General features: G+C 41.4%; 1 protein-coding gene across 2 annotated transcripts; it reads right to left on the reverse strand.

The window, feature by feature from the left end:
- Positions 1-3620: 3620 nt before the first annotated feature.
- SURF6 (surfeit 6) lies at positions 3621-27180 on the reverse strand. Of its 2 annotated transcripts, none has more exons than XM_089685218.1 (5): positions 27022-27180; positions 24338-24437; positions 22571-22717; positions 16089-16168; positions 3621-4442 (listed from the first exon to the last, which is right to left on the reverse strand). In XM_089685218.1, exons 2-5 carry the CDS (start codon positions 24435-24437, stop codon positions 3762-3764), a joined length of 1008 nt encoding a protein of 335 aa, XP_089541344.1. In that variant the 5' UTR covers positions 27022-27180; the 3' UTR covers positions 3621-3761. The 2 variants fall into 2 exon arrangements, with proteins under 2 accessions (XP_089541344.1, XP_089541343.1); XM_089685217.1 differs by lacking the exon at positions 27022-27180 and adding an exon at positions 26057-26185.
- Positions 27181-27389: the final 209 nt, after the last annotated feature.

The following is a 27389-nucleotide window of genomic DNA, read 5'->3' on the forward strand; positions in this document are numbered from 1 at the left end:
TTTTTTTTTTTTTAATGTATTCTTACAAACTTTATTTGAAGTGTACACTTCCTTCATGGCACTGTACAGAGGTGCAATGCGCTGCTATACAGTGCCATGCAAGCTTGGCTCTGACTTGTGTCCGTTTACACCCACCCGCCTACCTCTAATTTGATCTGATCCGGCAAAAACAAACAGAAGAGAAAATGTTTTCCTTTGTCTGGCTGGATCGGAGGGCAGTCAGGTGTAAACTACAGCCGGTCTGTTTACATCTGCCTGCCCATAGAGCAGAGCGGGCTATGTCCGTGGACATGGACCTGTCATCCACTCACTCTGCTCCGTGCTCAGCAAGAAATGAGCGGACAGATCCCCTGCTGAGAAAAAACCTGATTTGGCCCCTTTGAAAGTGGCCTTAGCATTCTCAAAATGAGGCATTAAAAGGCATAAATGCCATTGGCAGTTAACACGTCTAATCACTAGATGTCATCACAATTAGTATGACATTCACAGTAATTTAGTAGACAAAGAACAGCACATCTACTACATTTATAATGGTCAAGCAAGAATATAAGCTGCCTTACAATATTAGACCACTAGATATCATCATAAAAACTCCAGCAATAAAGTGCATCCAAAAAACAACACATGTATTATATTGCAATGGCCTCTAGAACTGACAGGCCCAGTAGAAAAACACATATAAACAAAATAAAGCAATAAAACAAACCCCGTGTATAAAAACATGTATACCCCATAAACAAGACAAAATGACTTGACCATATAAAATAAGTATTTCATAGCCCTTGACATCAGTTCCATCAATTAAAAGGAAAACGGAAAAACCAAGGAACTGGGACTTTTCAGGTGCTGATCTTCAGACAGAAATAGATATTGAAAAACAAACTGTATCTTAATGAAAAATATGCAAAGTGTATTACAATTCAAATAAAGTTTATTTATTGTTCTCTTTAATATTTATTTTTATATGATAAATAGCATCCAAAAAGTCCCAGTTATTTGGTGTTTCCCTTTTTTGTTTATCTTCTCAGGGATGTAGTACTACAAGGACAGAGGCTAAGGTATAGTACATGCACCGTTTAGAGGATATTTAATTTACCAGTACTGGTGATGTCATCAGCATATGCGCACTGCACTCTCAATGGATGGCATGCTATCTTCTTCGAGACCTGTGCCGCGGCCGTGACTCCTGCCTGCATGCGCGAGTTATCACGGCTTGGCCATTCACATGGATGCAGCCCATGAAGATGGAAGCCCTGTCAGCAGTCACAGCGTACCGCTGGAGGGCTTCGTTTTCAGGAAAGTCTTTCATAATGTTCTAGTATGCATCGTAAAACATGAGCTTAACTTGCAGGGATACTTTTTTTTTTCTGCGGTTTACTATCACTTTAACTAAGTGCCAAAAAAGCAATTTAGGTCCAGCTCCACATTTAAACCTTTGGGCTATATGGTATCTATTAAAAAAGATCCAAATCTAAATTAGAGCCATATCACAACCCAGAAATACCACAAAAACCGCAAAATGTTAACAGACTAATATCCTAATCATGGGCTTATTATGAGCTAGCCTGAAAATGGCTTGAAACACTATGCTGTTTAAATCCTTTTTTTTATGTTAATATGCGCCCCCACACCCTCTGCTGTAGTCTCCTGGTTGTTCCATCCACATATTGATACCCGCAAGGGCATTCATAAACATAGGTCCCTCCTAGATTGTGAGCTCCAAGGAACAGGGCCCTCCTTTCCCTCTTGTATTGAACTGTATTGTCTCCCTTTATATTGTAAAGCGCCGACCAAACTGTTGGCGCTATATAAATCCTGTATTATAAGAATAGGTAATGTGTGTTGAGTAACATACAATATGTTATTTAATATTGTAACTTCTCTTAGTGGAATTGTGAAATTCTTCCCATACCGCTTTGTAAGCCACAAACTCCAGCATGGGTAGTATCCCACATCATAGTTACATAGTTTGGCTGAAAAAAGACAAAAGTCCATCCAGTTCAACCATTAAACAAAAAAAAAAAAAAGTTATAATCCTATACCCACAGTTGATCCAGAGAAAGGCAATAGTCCCCTATGTGACAGCATATGACTGACAGGTCCTCTTTGTAGTGGGGAGGGGGTGGGGGGCAATGTGTGCAAGGAGGGGGCAGGAGAGGAGCAGTGTATACAAAGAGGCTCCCTCACTGGCTGTCACTATATGTTGGTGTCGGTTTTTAAATGCAATTGCCGGCTTTTTTTTTCCTTCACTATAGCTTACAGAATTAGCTCTCACTTTCCCCGGAGCTAAAGGAAACCTTGTTTCTTTTATCTCGGGAAAGAAACTAAAAGGAAAATTTGTTCCTTTTAGCTGGGGGGAAAGAGACAGCTAATTCTGTGAGCTATAGTGAAAAGAAAAGCCAGTAATTACATTTAACCACCTCGCGCCCGCCATATTGTCCAATGACTGGCACAAGGTGGTTCTCTCGTTCTGGAAGGACGCCATGACGTCCTCCCATTCTCACCATGCATGTGCGGCTCCGGGAGCGCACAGCGATCGGCGGTACGCTGTGTCCCTCGGACACAGCAGATCACCGATCCACGGAAAAAGCCGAAGACGTCGGCTCGGTCATGTGATCAGCTGTGTCCAATCACAGCTGATCACATGTAAACAGGGAAATGCCGGTTATGGGTATTTCTCTCCTCACGAGCTGTCACGTTGACAGCTTGTGAGGAGAGGAGAGCCGGTAATCGTCATTCCTCGGAGGGGACATGTACACAGATCATCAGAGCACTGATGATCAGTGTGCCCTGATGATCTGTGTAGCCCCAGCAGTGCCACCTGTCAGTGTCCATCAATGCCAGCTCTCAGTGCTCATCCATGCCACCTGCCTGTGTCCATCAGTGCCTACCAGTGCACATCAATGCCACATATCAGTGCCCATCTGAGCTGCCTTACAGTGTCACCCATCAGTGCTGCCAATCAGTGTGCATCAGTGCTGCCTATCAGTGCCCGTCAGTGCTGCCTTTCAGTGCCCATCAGTGATGCCTGTCAATGCTCATCAGTGCCACCTACCAGTGTCTCCTCATCAGTGCCACCTATCAGTGCCCATCACTGCAGTCTCATTAGCGCACATAAGAGAAGGAGAAAAATCACTTATTTACAAAATTTTATAACAAAAACTAAGAAAAAACATTTTTTTCAAAATTTTCAGTGGTTTTTGGTTTGTTTAAGAATAAATAAAAAACCCAGAGGTGATTATATACCACCAAAATAAAGCTCTGTCACAAAAAAAATTATAACAATTTCATATGGGTACAGTGTTGCATGACCGCGCAATTGTCATTCAAAGTGTGACAGCACTGAAAGCTGGCAATTGGCCTGGGCAGGAAGGGGGTATAAGTGCCCTGTAGGCTAGTGGTTAAAAACCGGCACTGACATATAGTGACAGCCAGTCACTGTATACACTTCTCTCCTGCCTCTCTCAGCCGTCCCCCCCCCCCACCCATCTGCAGTAAACAGTCTCCTGTATAGGCTGAATTTTTCCTATCAGCAAAATTCTGATATTTCAGTGGCTGAAATTTCGGTGCATCCCTAGCTAAAGGCACAAGTACAGGCAGCTAGTCTACACACAAAAAGCTTCTATAATTGTATTTATTTCCAAAGCAGGGCTTACCATAGAGTCATCTTTAAAAAAAATCCAACATTCTGAACTCGGTGCTTTATCACATAGTATGGACTATTTACACACAAGACATCATAAAACCCTTGTAATACAAAATCACTTGATATTAGCTTTGGCCAAGTCCTCGGGCATGATGCGCCCTTTCTTTCGTGCTCTGCTCTTCTTTTTCTCTATTTTGGCCATTTTCTTCTTTTTGATGTTGCGTTTCCTCTTTTCCTGCCGCTGTTGCATTCTCTCCGTAGTCTGCACCATTCGCTTGTCCCACTGCTTTTTTCTCTGCTCCCGCTGCTTCTCCTTACGCTTCAGAGCAGTTTTTAACATCCCTTCATCATCTTTGATCTTCAGTCCTTCAGCTTTATACAACACATTAGTCCATTTAATTTTAGATTCAAATTCCTTGGCTTTCTCTTGGTCTTTTGCCCTTAGTTCTTCCAGCTTACTCTTTCGCGCCTCTAGGCGATTCAGCAGCTGTTTGTAGTTTTTGCCTGTCATGGGCGTTATATGCCCCTTCACCCTTTCTTTCTTCTCCTTTTTCTGCAATATTTTATTGAGAGGTTCATCATGGACTTCCACCTTGTTGAAAACTAGCGGGACCAGATGCGTCTCTTCAATATCTTCTTCTACAGTCTGCTCCACTTCAATAGCCTCACCCTCTTGTGTCTCCTGCAAGGCTTTAAGTTTCAGCTCCTTCTTTTTTCTTTTCTTCCTCTCTCTCTCATGTTTCCTCCTCTGGCGTCTTTTCTCAATTTCTTCTGTTGAAAGAGATTTGTTGGAAAACTGCAAAAAATAAAGTTAGATTATTAATGGTCGTTATCAGTGAGTAGAAGGGTTCTGTATAGCAAGAACAAGAGAGACTAAGCAACTTGAATATATGAAAACTCACTAAGGGCTGTTATAGAAGCACCCATGTGCTGTTTCTACAGTTTCCACAGTTATAGCCAAGAGACTGATGTGCAAAGCTTGTTAAATATTATTGTCCGGCAGGGCGGCAGCTATAGGCAAAGCGATGTACCCGTACGTTGCTCTTGCTGTAGTAACACAGGGGGGTGCTGCGGGCGCACAGTGCTCCCCCCTCGCGACTGCTGTGTCCAGCGGAATCAAGATCTCGGTGAACGGGATCGCTATGCAATCACAATGTAAGCAAAGCTGTTATGAATCAATTTCATTCATAACAGCTTTTCTCCTCTTCCTAGTGAGCTGCGATTGGCCCTAAGCTGTCACATGATACATGGGGCCAATCACAGCACCCTGTACCATGTGACCAGCTCCAGCCAATCACAGTTCACTATCCTGAGCTGTCAAAACTTAACTCATTCATGACAGTTCACGAATGAGTTAGGTTCATGACAGCAAGCTTTGCATTGGAGGAGAAATTATCTTTATTTCTCCTGAAAAGCAAAGTGAAAAAAGAAAAAAATACCCTGATCACCCTCCCCCCCCCACAGTAGTACAATGTTAGTAGTAAAAGTATTAAAAATAATAAAGTTATACCATATTGAGAATTTTTTTTTTCTTAACTACTTGCCAACCGCTTACCCTCATTTTGCAGGCAAGCAGCAGCTCTTAGCAAAGTGATGTAATCTTGTGTCACTGTCAGGGATGCGGGTGTGACCAGAAGTGTGTGGACTGACACAGGGAAACTTAGGCTTCAGATATAGTAAATAATATAATTTGAGACTAACAATACAAATATTAACGCAGTGCACCAAACCCCAAGCTAACACAAATACATACAACAAGGTGAAACAAACCCAAACCTAAACTGATATAGATACACAGGTACATACACATATAGAGCACAACGTAGTCAGGCAGGCCGGGTCGATAACTATCGGGCACGTAGGTACAGGAGGAGCAGGCGGAGAGAATGGTCAGGGTCACAAGCCAGGGATCAAACAGGAGAAGTCAGCAGAGGTCAGAATCAGGCAGGGTCGGCAACAAGTCAGGCAGAAACAGGAATGCAGGTTACAAGATACAGGGGCCCATGGAAAAACACACACCAAGGCCCTGACTGTGAGTCTGGCCATTCCTTAAATACAACCCCTGCAGTCAGCTTCAGGTGTTTTGGCTGACTGCAGGGGTGAGTCTCTGATTGCTGAGAGCACCCGCTGGCCAGCCCTGGTACTGCAGCCCACAAGGCAGGTGAGTCCCACCGTTATTGGCAAGTCCATTCCTGACAGTCACTTCCTATTTGGAATGTGCACACACCTGCACCCCCTACCAGTCAGTCCAGGGAGAGAAGAGTGAACACGGCACCGAGTAAAAGCACTACATTTTACACACACATTAGATTAGCACATTTAACCCTTTGATCGCCTCTATTATCCCTTTGATCACCCCATCACCCAGGCAGTGCCATTAGTACAGCGTCCGTGTATAGAATTTTTCACTGTATTCCTGCCACTAGCTATATCAAATAGTGTCAGGGTCAGTAAGCGTCCCACCCAGCCAGGGTCAGCTAGCGTTAGATTGCCTGCACACTATCACGCTCTAGGTTGCTGATCACCACCATTACTAGTATAGTGTTTGTACGGATCAAGATATTGATCACGTACAGAACTATACTAGTGCCTCCATTGTATAGTGTCGCCAAAAACCAGAGACTTAGCAGAATTGGCCCCATTTCGCTGAAAGCACTAGCGTTTAGCCCCTCTGCTGTTTTTCATGGAAGATTTGTTTCAATTGATTGTGGGCCAAGGCAATTTATATGCAACAACACATTGCTGCCCACCCAAATTCAGCTCTTGCCAAGCAATTCACTTGGAAACCTATCACGGTTTCTGAATGTAAAACTCTTTTGGGCCTAACCCTCAAAATGGGCATTACAAAAAAGAATGAATTACGGTCATATTAGTCCATAGACCCAATTCATCATATGCCCATGTTCTATATAATGGTACATCTCTGGACTTTGAGTAGTTATACCTGGATGATGCCTGCAGCTACAGGCATCATCCTGGTATCGTTTTCTTCAGCTGGAGGTCGGCTTTCATGTAAAAGCATTCCTAGTGGCCAATCAGTTGCTGAATTGTTTTTTATGAGCAGCGGGAAGGGACATCACCATCTCCCCCCCCCCACACTTCTTTTGGTGGTATTTAATCTCCACTGGGATTTTTTTTTGCACTGTAAATTAAAAAAGAGCAAAAAATTTGAAAAGTTTCCTTTTTGTTTCGATTATAAAATTTTGCAAACAGGTAATTTTTCCCCTACACTGATGTGTGTTGATGAGGCTGCACTGATAAGCAGCACTGATATGCAGCAATGATGGGCAGTATTGACTGATGGCACCGACGGGCACTGATTATTAGTGGAGATTTCCCCTGTCACATTTGCCGGTTATGACAGCGTGAGGAAAGTGCAGCGATAACCGGCAACTGTATATACACTGTGATCTGTTGACATTGGACATAGCTGATCACATGGTAAAAGGCCGCTGTGATTGGCCTTTTACCTAATTACGTGATCAGCTATGTCCGTAGGACACAGCGATCACCGACAGTACTGGGTGCACGCCGCTGGGGGCGCGTTCTGGGAGGACGTCCAAGGACGCCCTCCCAGAACTGGATAACCGTGCTGTAGCCGTCTTTCGTCTTTAGCACGGTTGAGAAGCGGTTAAATAAGAAGAAAGATTTTTGTTTTCAGCAGCCCGGTTGCCTATCATGTATTGTCTCCCCAAGATTCATAAGAATCAGTCACATCCCCCTGGAAGACCAATTATAAGCAGTATTGGCTCTCTTTTCTTCACGGTACCGGAGTACATAGATTTTATTCTTCAACCGTTGGTTTTTGGTGCACCCACTTTTTTGAGGGATACCAAACAGGTTTTAAGAGATGTGAGTAACATCGCAGTGAATTCCTTTACCTTTTTGGTAATGGTAGATGTCGCCTCCATACGTAGCAATATTGGGCATAGTGATGGTATGGAGGCTGTGGAATATTACTTAAATGAAACCGATATCCCTGAGGTGCAAGTGTTATTTATCTTAGAACTACTCGACTTTACCAAGACCTATAACTATTTCTAGTTCAACAAGAGGTTCTATCTACAAACCAGGGGTGTTGCCACGGGAGAAAAAATTTCTCCCAGTTTGGTGAATTTGTTTATGGCTAGATGGGTAGAGGACATCATCTATTCTAGAGATTGGCTGGAACTTATTTTCTACCGGCGGTACATTGATGACGTCTTGCTCCTGTGGCAGGGGAGTGAGGAGTCTCTCAATTTCTTTGTGACTTTGAAAAATAATCTTATTAAATTGTCACACACCTATAGCCTTCAAGAAATTAATTTTTTAGACCATAACATTGGTTAATGATGGCACTAAAATCATCACCAAATCTTTTTTAAACCAACAGATAAGAACAGTTATATTTCCATTGACCGCTGCCATCACCTCCTGTGGCTCGATAATATACCCAAAAGCCAATTCATGAGGATGAAGTGGAATTGATATGATTTAGGAGATTATTATGCACAGAGATTCTGAAAAGTAGGTTTGTAAAAAAAGGATATGATTTAAGTACTCTTTATAATTTAATCCAACAAGTAGCCACTATGGATAGAGAGTCTGATAACCTTACAGTCAGACAGGTCACATGATCCTATGGTTTTGCCCCTTTTTAGAACTAATTTTTCCATCCAACATACACAGGTTAAGAACATCATTAGGAAACAATGGGGGATTTTAAAAGGGGATCCAATTTTTGCCAGCTTATTACCCAAGAAACCGGAAAGAGTTTTCCGTAGGGCACCCACCTTGAGACAATTTGACCCCCAATGTAGTCAATCCGCCTAAAGAGATAACGTTGTTTGCTGAATTAAAAGGTTTTTTTCCCTGTAATAAATGCATCTGATCACTGTATTGGTGTCACTGGGGATGTCAGGGACACCAAGTCAGTTCCTCCCAGTGTCAGAATGCCCGTCGCAGTTACGCTATAAGTTGCTGATCACCGCCATTACTAGTAAAAAAAATATATTTTTTTTTTCTTAATTCCAGTATGTATATCGCCCTTTGTAAACGCTATAAGTTTCAGGTAAACCAATTAATTTACACGTATTGGAATGTCTTTTTCAGCAAAGACATGTAGCAGAATACATTTGTGGCCTAAATTTGATTTTTTTTTAAAAAATTTATTGGACACGTTTAATAGCAAAAAGTCAAATATATTGTTTCTCGAAATTGTGGGTATTTTTTTATTTATAGCACAAAAAGTAAAAAATGCAGTTTGGGTGCAGCGTTGCATGACCGCGCAATTGTCAGTTAAAGTAACGCAGCGCCGTATTGCAAAAAATGGCCTGGTCTGGAAGGGGGATAAATCCTCTGAAGGGCAAGTGGTTAATATGTATATTTTTGTTTTGATTTATCCTTTATGGCTTGGTTTGTTAGAATAAATTTGTGATGTTTGTTATATTAATTGAACATCAGTATAGGACTGAGTGGGTTTTTTCTTTAAATGGACTGCTTGTTATTTGGCATGAATTTTTTAATATATAATGTTTCTCCTTTGGCGTCTTCTGATAGTGGTTAATCAATCTTGATTAGCTTCAAAAACCTAAAGAATAAACATAACTGTTCTATAACTGTTTTTTTCAGTCCGTTATTTTGGTAATGTCTTTTGTTTTGAACTATTGTTTTATGGCGCAAGCTTTTTGATCCACGACAACATGGAATGCGCTAGTTCCCGCGACGCTTGCAGGCTATTTAAGGAGGCTACACACGACAACAGCGATATACACATCCCCTGAAGACGTGCTGGTGCACAAAATGTGCAGGGAGGAGCTGTACGTGCTGACGTCACGTAAGGCTTCATCTTAGTAAGTCTGAATACTGGCAGTTTGTTTTTCCACGTTTAATTGCATTTGGCTCTTAATAAATTTACTACACTATGAAATTAATTTTGGGCTCTGTGTGGTGAGCTACTTTTCATAGGATCATTGGCAGTCTGTGGCATTACCTGGAAAATGAGCATTCTGTGGAGGGTTGCAGCACACATTGGACACAATTATATTGTCTTCTAGTGAGTGCATAGTGGTGGTGGATTTATGCAAGGAGATTTCACCATTTGACCATCTGCACAGATGAATTCTTATATAGTTAGGTCCATGTATATTTAGACACAGGCACAATTTTCATACTTTTGGCTCTGTATGCCACCATAATAAATAAAAATTTAACAATCCAAATTAATTTGAAGTGCAGACTTTCAGCTTTAATTCAAGGGGTTGAACATAAATATCAAGTACAAATTTCAGGAACTTTAACCATTTTTTATACACAGTTCCTGCATTTTCAGGGGCTCAAATGTAATTGGAAAAATGAATATAATCATAATTAAAATGTTTGTTTTAATATTTTGCGGAGAATCCTTTACTGGCAATGACTTCCTGAAGTCTGGAACCCATGGACATTACCAAAGACTGGGTTACCTCCTTTCTGATGCTTTGCCAGGCTCTAACTGCAGCGGTCTTCAGTTCTTTGTTTGTGGGTCTTTCTGCCTTTAGTTTTGCCTTCAGCAAGTGAAATGCATGCTCATTTGGGTTGAGATCAGGTGATTGACTCGGCCATTGCAGAATATTCCACTTCTTTTCCTTCAAAAGCTCCTTGGTTGCTTTTGCAGTGTGTTTTGGATCATTGTCCATCTGTACTGTGAAGCGCCGTCCAATCAACTTTGCTGCATTTGGCTGAATCTGGGCTGATCGTATCTCTCTAAGCAGAATTCATCCATCTGCTTCTGTCACATCAATAAATACCAATGACCCAGTGCCACTTGAAGCCAATATGCCCATACCATCACACTGCCTCCACCATGTTTTACAGATGACGTTGTGTGCTTTGGATCATGAGCTGTTCCAAGCCTTCTCCACGCTTTTTAATTCCAGTCATTCTGGTATAGATTAATCTTAGTTTCATTCATCCAAAGAATGCTTTTCCAGAACTGGTCTGGCTTTTTTTAGATGTTTTTTGGCAAAGTTTAATCTGGCTTTTCTATTCTCCAGGCTTATAAATGGTTTGCACCTTGTGGTGAACCCTCTGTATTTGCTCTCGTGAAGTCATCTCTTGGTTGTAGACTTTGATAATGATACGCCCACCTCTTGAAAAGTGCCCTTCACTTGTCTGGATGTTGTGAGTGGGTTTTTTTTTTTTACTATACAGAGGATCCTGCAATCATCCACCACTGTTGTCTTCCATGGATGTCCATGCCTTTTTATGTTGCTGAGCTCACCAGTGCGTTCTTCTTTCCTCAGAGTGTACCAAACCGTTGATTTGGCCACTCCTAATGTTGCCACTATCTCTCTGATATATTTGTTTTGTTTTTGAAGCCTTACAACGGCCTGTTTCACTTGCATGGACAGCTCCTTTGAATGCATGATGTAGGTTCATAGCAATAGATTCCAAATGCAAATACCACACTTAGAATCAACTCCAGACCTTTTACTTGCTTATTTGATGAAGAAATAACAAAGGAGTAGCCCACACCTGGCCATGAAACAGCTTTTGATTCAATTTTCCAATTACTTTTGGTCCCTTGAACAGGCGGGAATGGCTACTCTTAAGAGCTGCAATTCCTAAACCCTTCCTCCAATTTGGATGTACATACCCTCAAATTAAACCTGAGAGTGTGCACTTTCGGCCCATATCCATTATAGAACTATAGCTTGAATATGTTTTGGTAAATACCTGAAAAAACTAAAATTGTGCCTGTGTCCAAATATATATGGACCTAACTGTATATGAAGTGTTCATTTTTTATTTTTGGGCATTCTTTTCGGACTGAGTACTTTGTTTTTAATCACTAATGGTTTTATTCACTTTACAGTGGTAATTTTAGATTTCAGTAAGTTTTTCCACTGATAAATTCACAAATTCAATCAATATATATTCATTTACATCACATATTTACCTTATTTAAGCACTGCACTCATTTACTTTATTTTATGGCTTGTCACCAATTTTGTGCTAGCTGCTTCCCTCTCTAAAGCGCTCACTGTTTGTTGTTGATCCTTCAACATATTGTTTTTGTATTTAATACCGCTATAAAATGTCACTAAACCCACATCATAAGAAAAAAACAAAACCATCAAATGCTTTATTACATGCTGTTCATACTAATTCAGAGGGATTTGTTTTCTGTATTTTGCAAAAATCCTGGTTGATCCTACTGTTCTCTATCTCCTCTTTCTGTCCATGTCCCCAATGCAGTTGGGGATTTTGCACAGCAGTGTTGGCAGCAACTGCACATGCTCAGGTTTCAGTGAGTTTCTATGCTGAGCATTTCCTCCTTATCACATTTGAGAAGCCCATCTGACTATAAAGTCACACATGTGGGTGTATACACAGTGGAAAATGACAACCGACTCCCTCCCTCCTCATCCATTCCCACTAACCAGCTATATACAATGGGGATGGGATATTAGATGTAAACTGATGAAGGCTTCAGCTCCCTGTTATTCTAAGACACAGGCTGGAGGGGAGCGACGCAGCCTGTGACTGTCAGAAATCCATCCACACCATGTTATTGTAAAAAATAAACAGATTTTAAATATATGTTGGTATATGAATTTGAAAACAGGTATTTTTATTCTGTATCCCATAAGCATTTTTTTTTTTAACATGTGACCAACAGCAGAGGACTAGAAGCTCCTCCTGCTACTGGTTCCCTACAGACAGACTGGGAAAGAGCTGGGTCATGTGACAGCTGTATATAGATCACTTTAAGTATTTACATATTTTTACAAGTAGTAAACATGCTTGAAAACAAACCAAACTCAGTAGGGCCTACTGAGGAAGCCCAATAATGAGGCATTATGTGTATAGATGGGAGAAGCCGAGTCCATGACATCATTTAGGCAATAATCCAGGATATAGCAGTGGTGAGCCGAGACAGTGATAATTTTCAGCTTGAATGTTTTTCTTATCTTGTGAGTGTTTTTTAGTCTGGGTGCAAATAAAGTTTTTTTATAAATAGAGAGCACTATGGTTCTGCTTTTCTGTTTTTGGTTTTCATAATGTACAACATGTGAAAGCAGGGGAAGGCAGATCTGCTTTATGTCGAGAGGAGTAGTGGAGAAAGATCCTTCAGCTACACACGGCTGTTTGCATTATGGAGTGACGAGCATATTTTGACTCACTTATGAGGTCTTAAAAGTGAGGTGAGCAAGTTTTTCACCTGTTTAGCGGAGGCACTTTTGGCACAAGAAGAGGATTGACAAAATTGTATGTGTCACATACAGCACAGTGGTATGTTGTAACAGTCACCAGAGATTTTATAAGTATATTATTGGTGACCTACACTATATTTGCTGTACTATCTGAAAGAGGTGTTGTGAAATCACTTACACAGTATCTGAATAAGCAGCAAAGCATGTATTTTGTTATTTAAAGGTGGTGATAGGGGTTGTGCTGATTGAATTGTGTTTTGACAAATTTTCTGTCTGTAGAATCTTTAAATGATGGAATATCTTCTATGGGCACAGCCATATGTTTAAGACTGAAAATGACAGGGTCTACTTTCGGAACAGGCTACTTTTTAGTAAATTATTTTTCCACTCTACAATGATTTTCGAAAGAGTGAAAATCATTTCACTAGTTCTCAAATTGAAATAGAAAAGACCAATCTGTTTGCTCAAGAACAGTGAAATGTCTTGGGATGGGAAGACCAAGTATATGCAAGTGTAACTAGGCCAAAGCTATTATGCACAACAGAAGCAAGCATGTCTATACCGGCAAGCATTTTGAGTGTAGCCAGGGTATCAGATATATAAGATCCTTGAGGTGAGAAACCTTCCACATCGTCCTCTAGAAATAACTAAATGTCCTCTGCAGCCTCCTCTTTTTCTTCCTCTTCTAGAGCAGACAGATTCACTTCCAACTCAGCTAGGGAAATTGGGGATGAAGGAGCCGATTGTTGCATGCCAGAGACAGAACTAGAGTCTGGCGCAGAGAGTATTAAAATGGGGTTCTGCTCTGGTGCAAGCATTGTCACTCTGAGCAGTTTGATTGTATTGCAAACCTTGGGCAGAGCGAGTGTTTTCTTTTTGCTGCAGTTTCCTTGCCATCAATAAGGGGATTCCCTTGCGGGGTACTCAGAGTAGGCTGCTGAAATGGGGTAAGCATGGCTGGAGATAAATACACAGCAAATCAGATTGTCAAGGATTCTGTAGCAAAGTCCTTGTGGCAAGCAGGCGGCAGAAAGTGCTTGGATGGAAATGGTAGTAATAGAGCGATCTATGGTGTAATTTAACACCTAGTCATCCACCTGACACCAAGCTCTGAATGGTGGAAAAGTTTAAGTGAATAAACTCAAAAGCTTTCCTGGTTTTTACACAAGTGGACTACTATTCAGTAAACAAAGTGTACTGCAAATTATGTAGACATGAATTCTCATAATTGCTGTAAGGGCTACAGCATCAGCCTAATAACAGGATAAACATGTCTTAACTATGCAGGTCACTGGTTACTATTTGGGTCCAGGCTTTGCCCATCGTGGTGGGCATACCCCGGAGGGGTTTTCAGGGTCTGGGAACTACATAAATGGACCATGCCATTGGACCTGTATCACACCGTTTGACTAACTACATGCACTGCATTCAGTGCCAAGCAGGATCCAGTGCCTAAAGAAACATTACAGGCTATCCCCACTGTGCAGGGTCCAGGTCTGGTTCCCAGGCTATTACCAAGGTTACACCAATCAGGATGCACTGCTTCTATTTTTTTTTTTTCTTTTAAGACGATTGAAGGTTGATTGAAGACTACAAAACTAAAATGAAGAAAACTAATTAAAGCGGTATCAAACTCAAAACCAAAAATGTAATATACTGCACCTTACCAATCATTAGATGTGGTGGCTGCATCAATTTTCTTTCTATTTTCACCTGGTGATCTAGTCAATAACATACCTCCTGTATTAGTGTGCCCTCACTCTGGATGAATCAGCATAGGGGGCACCTTTAAACAGCAGCATTGTTAATCTTGGGATAGGGGAGTGTTAGAAGTAGCAGATTTAAATACAGTAACATATAGAAGCCAAACTCCTGCTAATACATTATAAGCAATTACAGCAAACAATGTTTTCCTTTTGGGACAAAGGTTTAATATGAATAAATAAAAGCTTATAATTGTAAGTGTAAAATGGATTGTCTCATCACTTCAACTGATATATTCAGCTTGATAGCTTGCTCTTTTGAAAAACAGATTTACTCTCTGGATCACCAGGTGAAAATAAAGGACAGACAGCCTAAAAAAGTAAATAAATATCCCCCCCCCCCCACTCTCAATAAAAACAAATTGCGGGCGGGCACCCACCCCCACGTGCACACAAATATAAACAAGCATCGGGAGCATCTAAGTATGAAAATGTCAATTGCACTTCACTTGTTACCTATTACTGCACATGCAGGTATGAGAACAAGAATTCTGGGGCCATTATTCAGAGTTAACTCTAAAATTGATGACCTGTAAGAACTTTTTAAAGCTTATGGTACCAAAATGTGTTGCTTTTTCATGGGGATGCGCAAATTTAGGTCGACTATTTAAATCGGCATAACCACACCTTTTTATATTTTAGCAGAAAATTGCGTAACATATTGTGTTTTGCGTTCTAAAATTAACTTTAGCTTGATGACCAGTTGCACAAATATTGGAAGACATAAAAAATTGGAACTACCAATATTTTATTCTCCGGGATCTCTCTTTTGAGAAAACATATTGATTGGGGTTTTCAACTAATCTTAAGGACTAAAATAATTTTTTTTAAAATGTGTGCAAAAAAAAAAAAAGTAAAAATTACTCAAAGGCTTAAAAGGATAGGTTTATTTAAAATAAATAAATGCACATTGTTTTGCAGGTAAAAAAAAAAATGTGCATTTACGATTTTTTTATGGTGGCATGCAGGTCTCCTGCAGACTGTGTGCCGCACATATGGGCAGACAGTTTTACAGTGACAACGTGACTCCGTGAACTACCACATTGATCAACATCTCCGTAGTAGTTAATTGAAAATGGAGTGCTGTTTTCAAAAAGTGACAGCTAGTACAGGGAACTTCTCCCTGTACTGCCATCACAGGGAAAGAGGATAGCTGGCAGCGGCTGTAGCAGTGTGATTATGTTACACATTCCACTCTAAAGACAGGTGAAACATGTAACATGTTCCCAAAGGTGAACTTATCCTTTAAAGTAAAACTACAGCCAAAACTTTTGCTTTGGATGGAGTGGGGACGGCTTTAGATTCTCAGTAGTGTCTGCACTAGGGAAATTTTACCTGTGTGGTCCATGGTAAGCTCTTGCAATATCAGAGTGTTGGGATTCTGTGATTACCCCTAAAGGAAGCAAAAAACTGAAGCCTACAGCATTAAAATGAATCCTGTCATTTTCCATATAGTAACCCTTATATAATATTATATGTATGAAGTCTGTACTGTGCCTTCACCTGTCCACGTGACTCCTCAATCTTCTCATGTAATCGTTTCTTTAATATATTCACTGTGGAAAAGGAGCTCAGAGGGGTATCTACAAAGGAAAAACAAGTATGAATAAAAATTGCATGACAGATGCAACTAAAACACCAGAGTTCTGTCATTTCAATGCCTGATAGATTCCTCAGATGGCAATACACAAAGGGCTTCTTAAAAGCCCAATCAGAACATTAATACCACCCCAGGCAGTTCCCCCTCACTGGGTCATAATCGTCTAAAGCTCAGAACTATAGGGAATCCGCAAATATTTTCCAAACCAACAAATGTGGATTGCAGATAATGCATAACATTATCTCTTATAGAGTGACTGTCATCAAAGTGAAAGCACTTCTCACAAGGTCCGCTGAACCTAACCTGAATAGGCAAGTTGACAGTGTATCTGAAGCAAATCCTTTTCTTTTGGACTGGGTAGGTAAGGGTCATCAAGTATGTCAGTTTTTTTCTCGGTATATGAATTCCTTCTAGAGGGACTCACCCTATTTATCTATCCCAGTAAGGGAACATCCACATTTTTGAGTTGTCACTGAAAGAGGAATTAATGAGAAATCTATCAATGGGGACACTTTCTGCCGTGACAACTGTCTGATAGAACATTTTCCTCACTTTAGACAGATTTCCTTACATCTGGTGTGCTGGAGAGAGAGATATAAATGCAAAACTCTGCAATGGGACACTGAGAGCAGTAGGTTTAACCCTTCCATACTATAATATTTATATATGTTTGGCTTCAGATATTTTTTTAACCACAAAAAATGCAAACGACAGGGAGAGCCCTGTAATTGAAGAGTTTTACATTTATTTCAAACACAACTCAGGTCATTTTAATCTATTTAGCCAGTCTTGTGATATAGGGACCCCTGCTAAACAGCCTTACCAGGTAAAAGACTTCACTTTTCTCTATCAGACATACGCAACAAAGTGATGTTCAGGGGATTATAGCAAGCTAACAAAAAGACTTAAGGTACTTGTACGAACAATGTTTAAAAGAAATGTAAATTATTTCTCAGATTGCCGGTTTTAGTCTATATTTTGTATAGTGTAAAATTGTTCTTTGAAGTTTGTATGTACAGAATTATTACTTGTCATTGTTAAATGGGATGGGATTATGCTAAAACAAAGTAGAATAAAATGTACATCTACTTTTTCAGACATACACTTCTCAAAAAAAAGAAAGGAACACTTTGAAAACACATCAGATCTCAATGAGGAAAAATATCATGCTGGATATCTATACTGATATGGACTGGGTAATGTGTTAGGAATGTAATGATGTCCCATCGGTTAATGGAAATGAAAATCATCAACCTACAGAGGACTGAATTCAAAGACACCCCGAAAATCAAACGTAAAAAAATGATGCAGCAGGCTAGTCCATTTTGCTGGAATTTCATTGCAACAACTCAAAATGGTATTCAGTAGTTTGTATGGCCCCCCACGTGCTTGTATGCATGCCTGACAACGTCGGGGCATGCTCCTAATGAGACTATGGATGGTGTCCTGGGGTATTTCCCCTAGATCTGGACCAGGGCATCACTGAGCTCCTGGACAGTCTGAGCACCAGCATAGGGTCTGACAATGGGTCCAAGGATTTCATCCCGATACCTAATGGCAGTCAAGATGCCATTGTCTAGTCTGTAGAGGTCTGTGTGACCCTCCATGGATATGCCTCCCCAGACCATCACTGACCCGCCACCAAAACGGTCATGCTGAATTACGTTACAGGCAGCATAACATTCTCCATGGCTTCTCCAGACTATTTCACGTCTGTCACGTGCTCAGGGTGAACCTGCTCTCATCTCTGAAAAGCACAGGGTGCCAGTAGCAGACCTGCCAATTCTGGTGTTCAATGGCAAATATCAATCGAGCTCTATGGTGCCGGACAGTGAGCACAGGGCCCACTAGAGGACGTTGGGCCCTCAGGCCACCCTCATGAACTCTGTTTCTGATTGTTTGATCAGAGACATTCACACAAGTGGCCTGCTGGAGGTCATTTTGAAGGGCTCTGGCAGTGCTCATCCTGTTCCTCCTTGCACAAAAGAAGCAGATACCGGTCCTGCTGATGGGCTAAGGACCTTCTACGACCCTGTCCAGCTCTCCTAGAGTAACTGCCTGTCTAATGGAATCTCCTCCATGCTCTTGAGACTGTGCTGGGAGACACATCAAACATTCTGGCGATGACACATATTGATGTGTCGTCCTGGAGGAGCTGGACTGCCTGTGCAACCTCTGTAGGGTCCAGTTGTCGCCTCATGCTACCAGTAGTGACACTATGTCAGGGAGGTGAAGCGCTTATTAAGTGATTCATCCACATATAGGAAAGGGACTGCGAATCCTTTCCATATGGTGGTAAAAAAACTAAATTCCATCTTAATACTAGGAAAAGAAGTGGGTTTGTTAACTAAAAAAGAATATGACTATCTGAGAACTGAAGAATTTAATCACCCTACTTTTTACATTATCCCTAAAATACATAAAAATCAAGAAAATCCTCCAGGTAGACCTATTGTTTCAGCCATTAATGGTCCCCTAGATAAAACAGGGAAATATATAGACTTGTTCCTTAAAGATATGGTTCCTAATCTCCCCTCCTATGTAAGGGATACTAAAGATGTGTTGGCTAAGATTGAAAACATGATCATTAATGATAACTCCATTCTGGTGGGAATAGATGTGGAATCACTTTACACCTCTATCCCACATGAGTGTGGTGTGAGATCAGTCTCCTATTTTCTTGAAAAAACATATCCTACTTTGGGAGGACAGAACGAATTTATTAGTGAGTTATTGGAGTTTGCATTAAAACATAACTTTTTTCAATTTAACAATACCTTTTATCAACAAACTAGAGGTACCAGTATGGGAGCACCGTGGGCTCCGGCCTACGCATGTCTCCACTTGGGGTTTTGGGAGGAGCAGGTTGTCTTCAGATCACCAAGATTTCTTGCTAATGTCCAGATCTGGTTAAGATATATAGATGATGTGTTCCTTGTGTGGCGAGGAACATCTGAGGAATTAAAACTATTTTTGGGAGAGTTAAATCAGAACTCCTTCAACATTGGACTCACGTATATATTTGATGAAAGATGTATTTCTTTTCTGGATCTGGAGATTAGACTTGAGAATGGAAGACTCCTTACAAAGACATATAGAAAACCTACTGCTGCCAACACCCTACTAGAGGCAAGAAGCTATCATCCACGTTCACTGATTTCAGGGATTCCAGTGGGACAGTTTTTGAGATGTCGGAGAAATTGCTCAAACATCAATGACTTTAGAATGGAGGCTCAGGACCTCTATAGAAGATTTAGAGAAAGGGGATATTCTCACTCCCAAATTAGAAATGCTCGGAGACGGGCATATCAAACTGACCGTGAGGACTTATTATCTCCTAAAAAGGATGTAAAGGCTAAACCGAGTGATCAACCTGTTAGAATGATAACCCAATTTGGAGCCCAATGGCAAGATGTAAAATTGATATTAGAAAAACATTGGAAGATTCTAACTCAATGCCCTAGGTTGAGTAAGATTGTAGGTGAGCGCCCCCAAATGGTAGCAAGAAGAGCAAAAAATCTTGGTGACCTCCTTATCCATTCAGATTATCAACCATTAAAACAAACAACATGGTTAAAATCACGTACCAAGGGGATGTTTAAATGTGGAAAATGTCAAATCTGCAAATATGTGGATCGTACGGATTCCTTTTATGACTCAGGAAATAACACTCACTATAAGATTCAGAGTCTCATAAACTGCTCCACAGTGAGAGTATTATATATCTTAACCTGTCCCTGTAAAAAGATGTATGTTGGTAAGACTAAAAGACAACTCAAAGTACGAATAGGTGAACATCTTAGAGATATTAGATCAAATGACCCTGACAGTAATCTTGCCCAACATTACGCCAAATATCATGGAGGTAAACTGGACGGTACAAAAGTAAAAGGTTTCTATGCACTGCACTTCCCACAAAGGAGAGGTGATTTTGACAGAGAACTGCTTAAAAAGGAGAAACATTGGATATATAAACTTGATACACTGTACCCCAAGGGGTTAAATGTGGAATGTGATCTCCAAGTGTTTTTGGAAAAATAGGTTTATAGGACTATATACCTGTTTATCGCCATGCGGTGGGCAATTTACGGCATTTTTTTGTCTTTATAAAGGGTTGGACTTTAGATTAAATAACCCCAAAATAAACCTATATATATTGGGAATATTAACAAAAGTATGGATGATCTTATGGTATATATAAAAAATGTAGAAGGATTGATTGTCTGGTTAATTGTCCTTTAGTACCTCCTCTCTTTGAATAATAACCACACCATAGGATGGATGCCTGAGAATTGGGGTATTTTTGCTGTAATGACCCTTATGAGAACTCTCAGGTTATATTGCCATCTTGTGGTGTCTTTTGGTAACTGGTAATTTATATTGTCTCCTAAAAAACCTGATTCAATGAATAGAATTGTTGATTCTCTGATTTATATCGCCATCTTCTGGTTAAAATGTGATAAAAGTTTTAATTGATTGGTATATTTAATTCATGATCTTTTGATCAATATATGTATTGTTAAAATTGCTAAGCCTCTCCCCTCTCTGGTGTCTCCAGCCGTCTGTCTTTTTAATTATATTCAACAAAGACCAGCAGCTGTGCTAAGTATTTAGCCCCCTTTTTTTCTTCCATTAGGAACAATTGCAGGTTAGCTTTTTTGCATAAATGGGTGGGTCTTTACCCACTATAAATAGGAAATTGAAATGCAGTTGTTTCATTGGTCCTGACGAAGCTGAGTGAGATACGCCCATCGGCGAAACGCGTTGACGTCATACGTCAGATACGTCACTTCCGGTCATGCGCATTAGGTGGAACGCACGCTGACCCATAAGGAGGAAGCCATCTTCACATGCCATGAGGCAAGTGTGAGCAGCACAAGCGCCAAGAAGGGGCTGGAACCCGCGGTATATCGGCGGATGTCAGCGGTGGTTCCTTGGCCTCTGTGGCCGTATATGGCAGTACCCATGAAGGACATCTCTTTCATTCCTAATACCCACAGCACAGGTGGTGAGTGGACTGTTACAGGACATTAGATATATGGTCCTCTGTGATCTATATGACCTATATATCTTATTGAGTGTAAACTCTGTCAGTGACTTCCCACATATTATTTGTCTCACTACAGGATGGGGACATCATGGTGCTTTGTATAGGATACAGGATATACCACATACATTTCAACAGGCAGAAGATCTTTTGGGATGTGTCCTGTTTTTCCTACGAAAGGTGGAGTGTAGTCCACATATAGTGGTGAAGATACCATTTCAAGCAGAGTGCTGCTTTTTGCATCTTTTCTTCCACCCTGGGAATAAATGGGGCATATGTTCATTCAAGAGCTTTAGGATACAGCTGTTTATATTACAGATGAATGGGCCCCAACCACTTGTGCCGGCACAGGAATGTATTGCATCACATATTTGACATTCATGTCTCCCTCCATACAGGCCTGAGGCTTGTTGTTCTCTTTTTGACGCATATTGTGCTTGCTGCATTGCATACATGTGATATTTATATCCATAGTACAATTTTTGGATTCCCTGATTGGGATTCACCATAATGGTATTGTTCTATTTATAATATTCAATATTATGGTATGCCTATGGTATAATTTTTGGATACACCTCTTTTGGGAAGTGTTCACCTATGTGTCTGTGCTACAGGGACATTAGACTCTTGTAGTCATTTTTTCTGTTGCACATGCATTTAGACCGGTCTTGGTGTCATTTTATATGGTTTTAGGTCTGTGTGTATTGTCTCATACTGAGGTGATGGTAAACCAGGGCGAATGCCCATATGTCATATTTATATATGTGTAATAAAGCATAATTTTTGGAAATTTTTCTGAGTGTCACATTCTGTTCATAATGTAGCCGCTTTTTCTGTGAATTTCTTTTCACAAATCCCCTTTTTTTGAATTCAGTAGTGACACTGACCCTAGCCAAATGCAAAACTAGTGAATAACAGTCATAAAAGATGAGTAGGGAAAAAAATGTCAGTGGCCTCCACCTGTAAAACCATTCCTGTTTTGGGGGTCATCTCATTGTTGCCCATCTAGTGCACCTGTTGTTAATTTCATTAACACCAAAGCAGCTGAAACTGATTAAAAACCCCCTCAACTACTAAACAGACCAGATCAAAATCCCAGGAGTTTAACTAACTTGATGCTATACTCAAATTAAAAAGCGTTCCTTTAATTTTTTTTGAGCAGTGTATATAGAATTCGGACACGTCTGACACTCATTCAAAGCATGCGTGATCTGGATCAGCCAGGAAGATAGCATTTCCAGAAAGACTCCACAATGACAAGTTCACTTCAATAAAAGTTTCAGACCAGTCACAGGGGAGAGATGAGGGAGGCCTGGCACAGTTCTTTTAATTTCTTACCTTGCCTCTGGGATTTTGGGAAGATAGGATTAGACATTTTGGGAGGAAATCTCTGCATGCTGCCATCGTGCCTGAGGTTCTGTGGCTTTCGATTCCGCTTTTTCTTCTTCCCAGTAGTACGCTTCTCAGTGCCATCAACAGCATATGCTGTGGGAGGCATATTAGCATTAATATCCCCAACTTTGAAAGATTCCCCCCAAATCACCCTATGCAATTACATATGCTCTTAAACAGCACATACTAGTGTGCCTCCTGTTTTAAATGGTGCACATCCTCCCATTACACATGTAGCTGTTGGCCACACCACAAAAACTGCTGGTGCTTTAATCCCCCTTGTCCTGCTGTCTACAGGACATTACTATCATGTGACCCCCAGCAGCCACTCTGGGCCCTTCAAACTGCATTTGTATGCAGGACGTTCTCCCACTGCAGGCTGCTCTCGTCTCCTCTAGCTGAGCTCAGCTGGACTTGGAAGAGGGCACTGTGCACAGAGTATTAATGGCCTAGGGTGGCCGCTGCTGGGGTTCAGTGTTATATTGTCTAGCCTGTCCTGCTCTCTGCCGAGGGATACGTTGCTTGTTGAGCAGCCCTCCGAACAGCTGCGTGTATTGGGAAGATGTGCACCGTTAAAGACAGAAAAGGTGCTTGTATGTACTAGTCAGAAGACAAACAGTTAGGGTCTCAAAAAAAACAAAAAAAAAGAAAAGCAGCTGCCCCATAGGATTGTCACCCCAGAACCAATTTGTTTTTAAATGAATTCTATTCTTAACAGAGGGCTGTGGTGAATAAGGCCATGTCTCTCTGGGGCTGCTTTACTGAATCTGTTTTATGTTTCAGGTTACAAGCTGTCTGCTAGGAGGATATACCTCAGCTGCTGGGCAGATCTTCAGTCACCTGAGCTCTGGATTGGTGACAAATCTTTTGGCAGAAAACATCTGGCCAATGAGTGTAACCTTGTATGAGTGTATCCTCTCCTGTCACTGGGGGGACTGGTTGGGAAATGGTTATTTGGCTGGTGTATGATATTACTGCTTGAGTTTTGTGACTAAGCATGTTGGTATGTTAATGGTTAGCAGCAGTCCTGTTTGATATTAAAGTGGTTGTAAACTTCAGACATGAAATATAAACAAAGCATATCCCTCTATAGTGTGTACTTGTCTCTATCCACAGCACTAAATCTGCTACCTGGCTCCTCTACTATCCATGTGAGTCACTTCTGACATGTTTTTCCTGATACCAAGAGGTAAAAAGGGGATGGGTGTGTCCCTTCCCTCCAAGCAGCTCCCTGCCCACTGTTTTCTGAAAGTTCAGAAATGATGTGTAAATTCTGTACTCTGAAGAGCTGTAGAGAAGAGTGCAGATAAACAGGAACACAAAAGTTCAGTAGGAGCACACACTAGAGATAGATCGGGGGAAAAAAATCAGGTCTTTTTTTTTTCTATTCAACTCGTTGGTTAAATTAATAAATGAAGTGAGTAATGTATGGGCTGCTCAGGTGAGGATTTCTCCGCCATTATCTTTACATTCCACTGTATGACAATATATACATTACAAATAGGGAGTTCCAGTGTTCTGTATTACCTGAACGTCACATGATATAAACTATAATTCCCCTTAAAATTAAACCATCTCCACCACCATTGAGGTATCAGCACTGACATGAAGAAAAGTCTCTTGTCCACTGTAATGGGTTCCATGTCCGACACAGTAGTTGGGAGCTCACAATGGCCCAGACAATGTGAACTCATGTTTGGTGGAATGACTCACCTATTTTGCGTTTGCGATGCTCTGTAACTTCTTTTGCACAAACCTTTCTGCCCAGACTTTGCAGGTAGGAATCCTTACTGGCTAGAGAAGCCATTGCCATCTGAAAATAAAGCAAGTGTTGTCATGATATGATACGGATGATCTGTACAATATCATCATTTAAGCCAGGAGCAATAACAATACAATATGGGAATGACTGGATGATGCATCTATGCGTTATAAGGATAGAATAGGAACGACAATCATTTATACTGAGTATATAGTAAATTCCCTATGTAGTGGTCAAATGTATCTTGCTTTATAGTGGAGTTAAACCTGTTGATTTAAAGCATAAGTCTGGTCAAAATGTTATTTTCCCATGCAGCGGGGCTGTGCCTGCACTGCATGGGTTAAGTGCTCGTTTTGTCCAGGGGCTCAGGAAAAAGCTGTACTTAACCGATTCTCCGGAAAACCCCACTCCTTCCACATGCAGGACTGTTCCTGCTGTCCTCTCGTACGGAGCTGGTGTATGGGTGTGATGACGTCAGGAACAGCCCATTCATAAGACCGCTAGCATGTGGGGACAGGAGCAGCAAAGACCAGCCTTGCACTCGGAGGATATGTGGATTACGTAAGTATATCTTTGCTTTCTGAGCCCCTAGACAAAAGCAGCATTTAACCCATGCAGTCCGGGCACAATCCCACTGCATGGGAAAATAATAATTTTACCTGGAATTCATCCGTAAAGTAGAAGTAAAGAAAGCTGTAAAGGATAGTACGTCTGTTTGGTCTGCAGTTACCATGATACTGAACATGTGAACAGTTATGACGCCAGCCATCTGATGGCTTGACAGTGCAGGTGAGGAAAAAGCAACTGTGACTGTTATTAACATTGTGCCTTGAATTTAACGGTTTAACGGTAAATTTAACGGTAAAGCAGAACTAAACCTGTCCATTTAGGGCCAATTCACTGAATTGCACTAAAATGTATGGAAAATGGATGTACTTTTCCATCCATTTTAGTGTTACGTTGACAGCAGTTGACATGCATTTTAACGCGTGTTAAAGCATACTGCATTTTCACAAGATATCCTGTGCACTGTGTTGACATATACTTATATCCGTTGCACTAAAATGCTTACATGTTGCATTTTAGCACAACAAACATCAACATAGCGTAGGATGTCAATAGGACACATTGGAAATGATTGTTTTTCAGATATCCTTCCATTGAGCTGCATTTTACAGCTGTGGTAAAATGCAGATCAACGCACTTGTGTGAATTGGACCTTAAAGCGGAGTTTCAGCTGAAAAAAAAAATCTGTAGCTGCTGACTTTTAAAATACAGCCACTTACCTGTCCCTCGGTCCAGCGGTGTCCTCACCACCACTGGTTTGACCGGCTGTCTTCTCTCCCTGGCATCTTTAGTGTGGTCACCCGGCTGTGACAGCTTGCAGCTTCAGAGCCGGGTGCCCACTGCGCATGCACGAGAAGTGCTGCACTTCGTGAATGGCCCTGTAGCCTTCTGGGACCTGTCCCAGAAGACTATGGGGAGGGAGGGAGGACAACTTCCGATCGCCTAGGCGATCGAAGCGGGAGCGGGTACCTGTCAAAGTCGGGTACCCACTTCCCATAGGTGCCAATCCTTAATGGGGAGTGGGGTCAAAGCATTAAAGCAAAACATCCCCTTTCAGGTGGAACCCCGCTTTAACGTTTTCAAAAAGCAGCTACATTACTTACATGCCGGGAATGTGTCACATCTGCTTGTGCTCTCAGGTGTCGTGGATGGGTGTTCCAGCATGACAGTGACCCAAAACACATGGGCAAGGCAACAAAGGAGTGGCTCAAGAAGAATCACATTAAGGTCCTGGAGTGGCCTAGCCAGTCTCCAGACCTTAATCCGATTGAAAATCTGTGGAGGGAGCTGAAAGTTCGAGTTGCCAAACGTCAGCCACCAAACCTTAATGACTTGGAGAGGATCTGCCAAGAGGAGTGGGCTAAAATCCCTCCTGAGATGTGTGCAAACCTGGTGGCCAACTACAGGAAACGTCTGACCTCTGTGATTACCAACAAGGGATTTGCCACCAAACACTAAGTCATGTTTTGTGAAGGGGATCAAATACTTATTTCCCTCATGAACATGCAAATCAGTGCATAATTTGTTAGACATGCATTTCTTTTGAATTTTTTGTTGCTATTTTGTCTCTCAGTGTTATAATACACCTACCATTCCATTTTTAGACTGATCATTTCTTTGTGAGTGGGCAAACATTCAAAATCAGCAGGGGATCAAATACTTATTTCCTTCACTGTATGCCAAATGCACGGATTGGGGGGAAAAAAGTCAGTTTTATCCAAGTATTTACTGATCATTGCTCGGGAACATTTGTGCTACAACAAATTGCTCATAAAATGTTTACAGCCATGTGGATGTAACCTTGTGCCTTCAAATGGCCGAGAATACAAGCGCTCTAATGATTGGCAAGGTGCAATGAGTTACATTTTTGCTTTTGGTTTTAATACTGCTTTATTCTGTGGCACTTATTTGATCCCACTGAACCCAGGGTATGGGGCCCTTTCTCCTTTCTGTGAAGTAGATGGAATAAGGTTCCCCATAAAACAAGCCGTATACCATGAATTAAATCACACAGCCCCCCCATGTAATACAGGTACACACAAACCCCGATCTACGAGGAACATCATACCGTGTGACAGACGACGATGACAGCACACAGCCCCCTCCTATAGATATCTATGGGGAATCACCACCCCACACACACGACAGGAGAAGCTGGCAAACAGCTACTTCCAGCCCTCATCGCCTGCTCTGTGCACCCACTTCCGGTTTCCCCTCTGTGCGCCGCACGTGGACAGCCAGACCCGACTATCGGAGCGCCGATCCGACCGGGAAGTGCTGTCCTTGTGTGTTCAGCGCCCCGCTACCTCCACCCTCCGCAATGTAGTGACGTGCCTGTCCCAGACTCAGGCTGGATCAGTAGACGTCAGAGCGGGTTCTGTAGGCGATGTCTATCTGGAAATATACGGCTGGCAGTAGTTCTTGGCTGTCATCCCT

The sequence above is a fragment of the Staurois parvus genome, unplaced genomic scaffold, assembly GCF_062004578.1.
Source record: "Staurois parvus isolate SC_StPar_1 unplaced genomic scaffold, SC_StPar_1.0 ptg000365l, whole genome shotgun sequence".
Lineage (NCBI taxonomy): Eukaryota > Metazoa > Chordata > Amphibia > Anura > Ranidae > Staurois > Staurois parvus.

What these genes read in the sequence shown, in the direction of transcription:
- SURF6 (XM_089685217.1), bottom strand. Translation starts at nt 26,137, where the DNA reads ATGTGTTTTGGGTCACTGTCATGCTGGAACACCCATCCACGACACCTG. An exon ending in CCCAAAATCCCAGAGGCAAG is followed by an intron (nt 16,169 to 22,570) that starts GTAAGAAATTAA and finishes TTTCCTTTGTAG; the next exon opens with ATACCCCTCTGAGCTCCTTT. An exon ending in TTGAGGAGTCACGTGGACAG is followed by an intron (nt 4,443 to 16,088) that starts GTGAAGGCACAG and finishes TATTTTTTGCAG; the next exon opens with TTTTCCAACAAATCTCTTTC.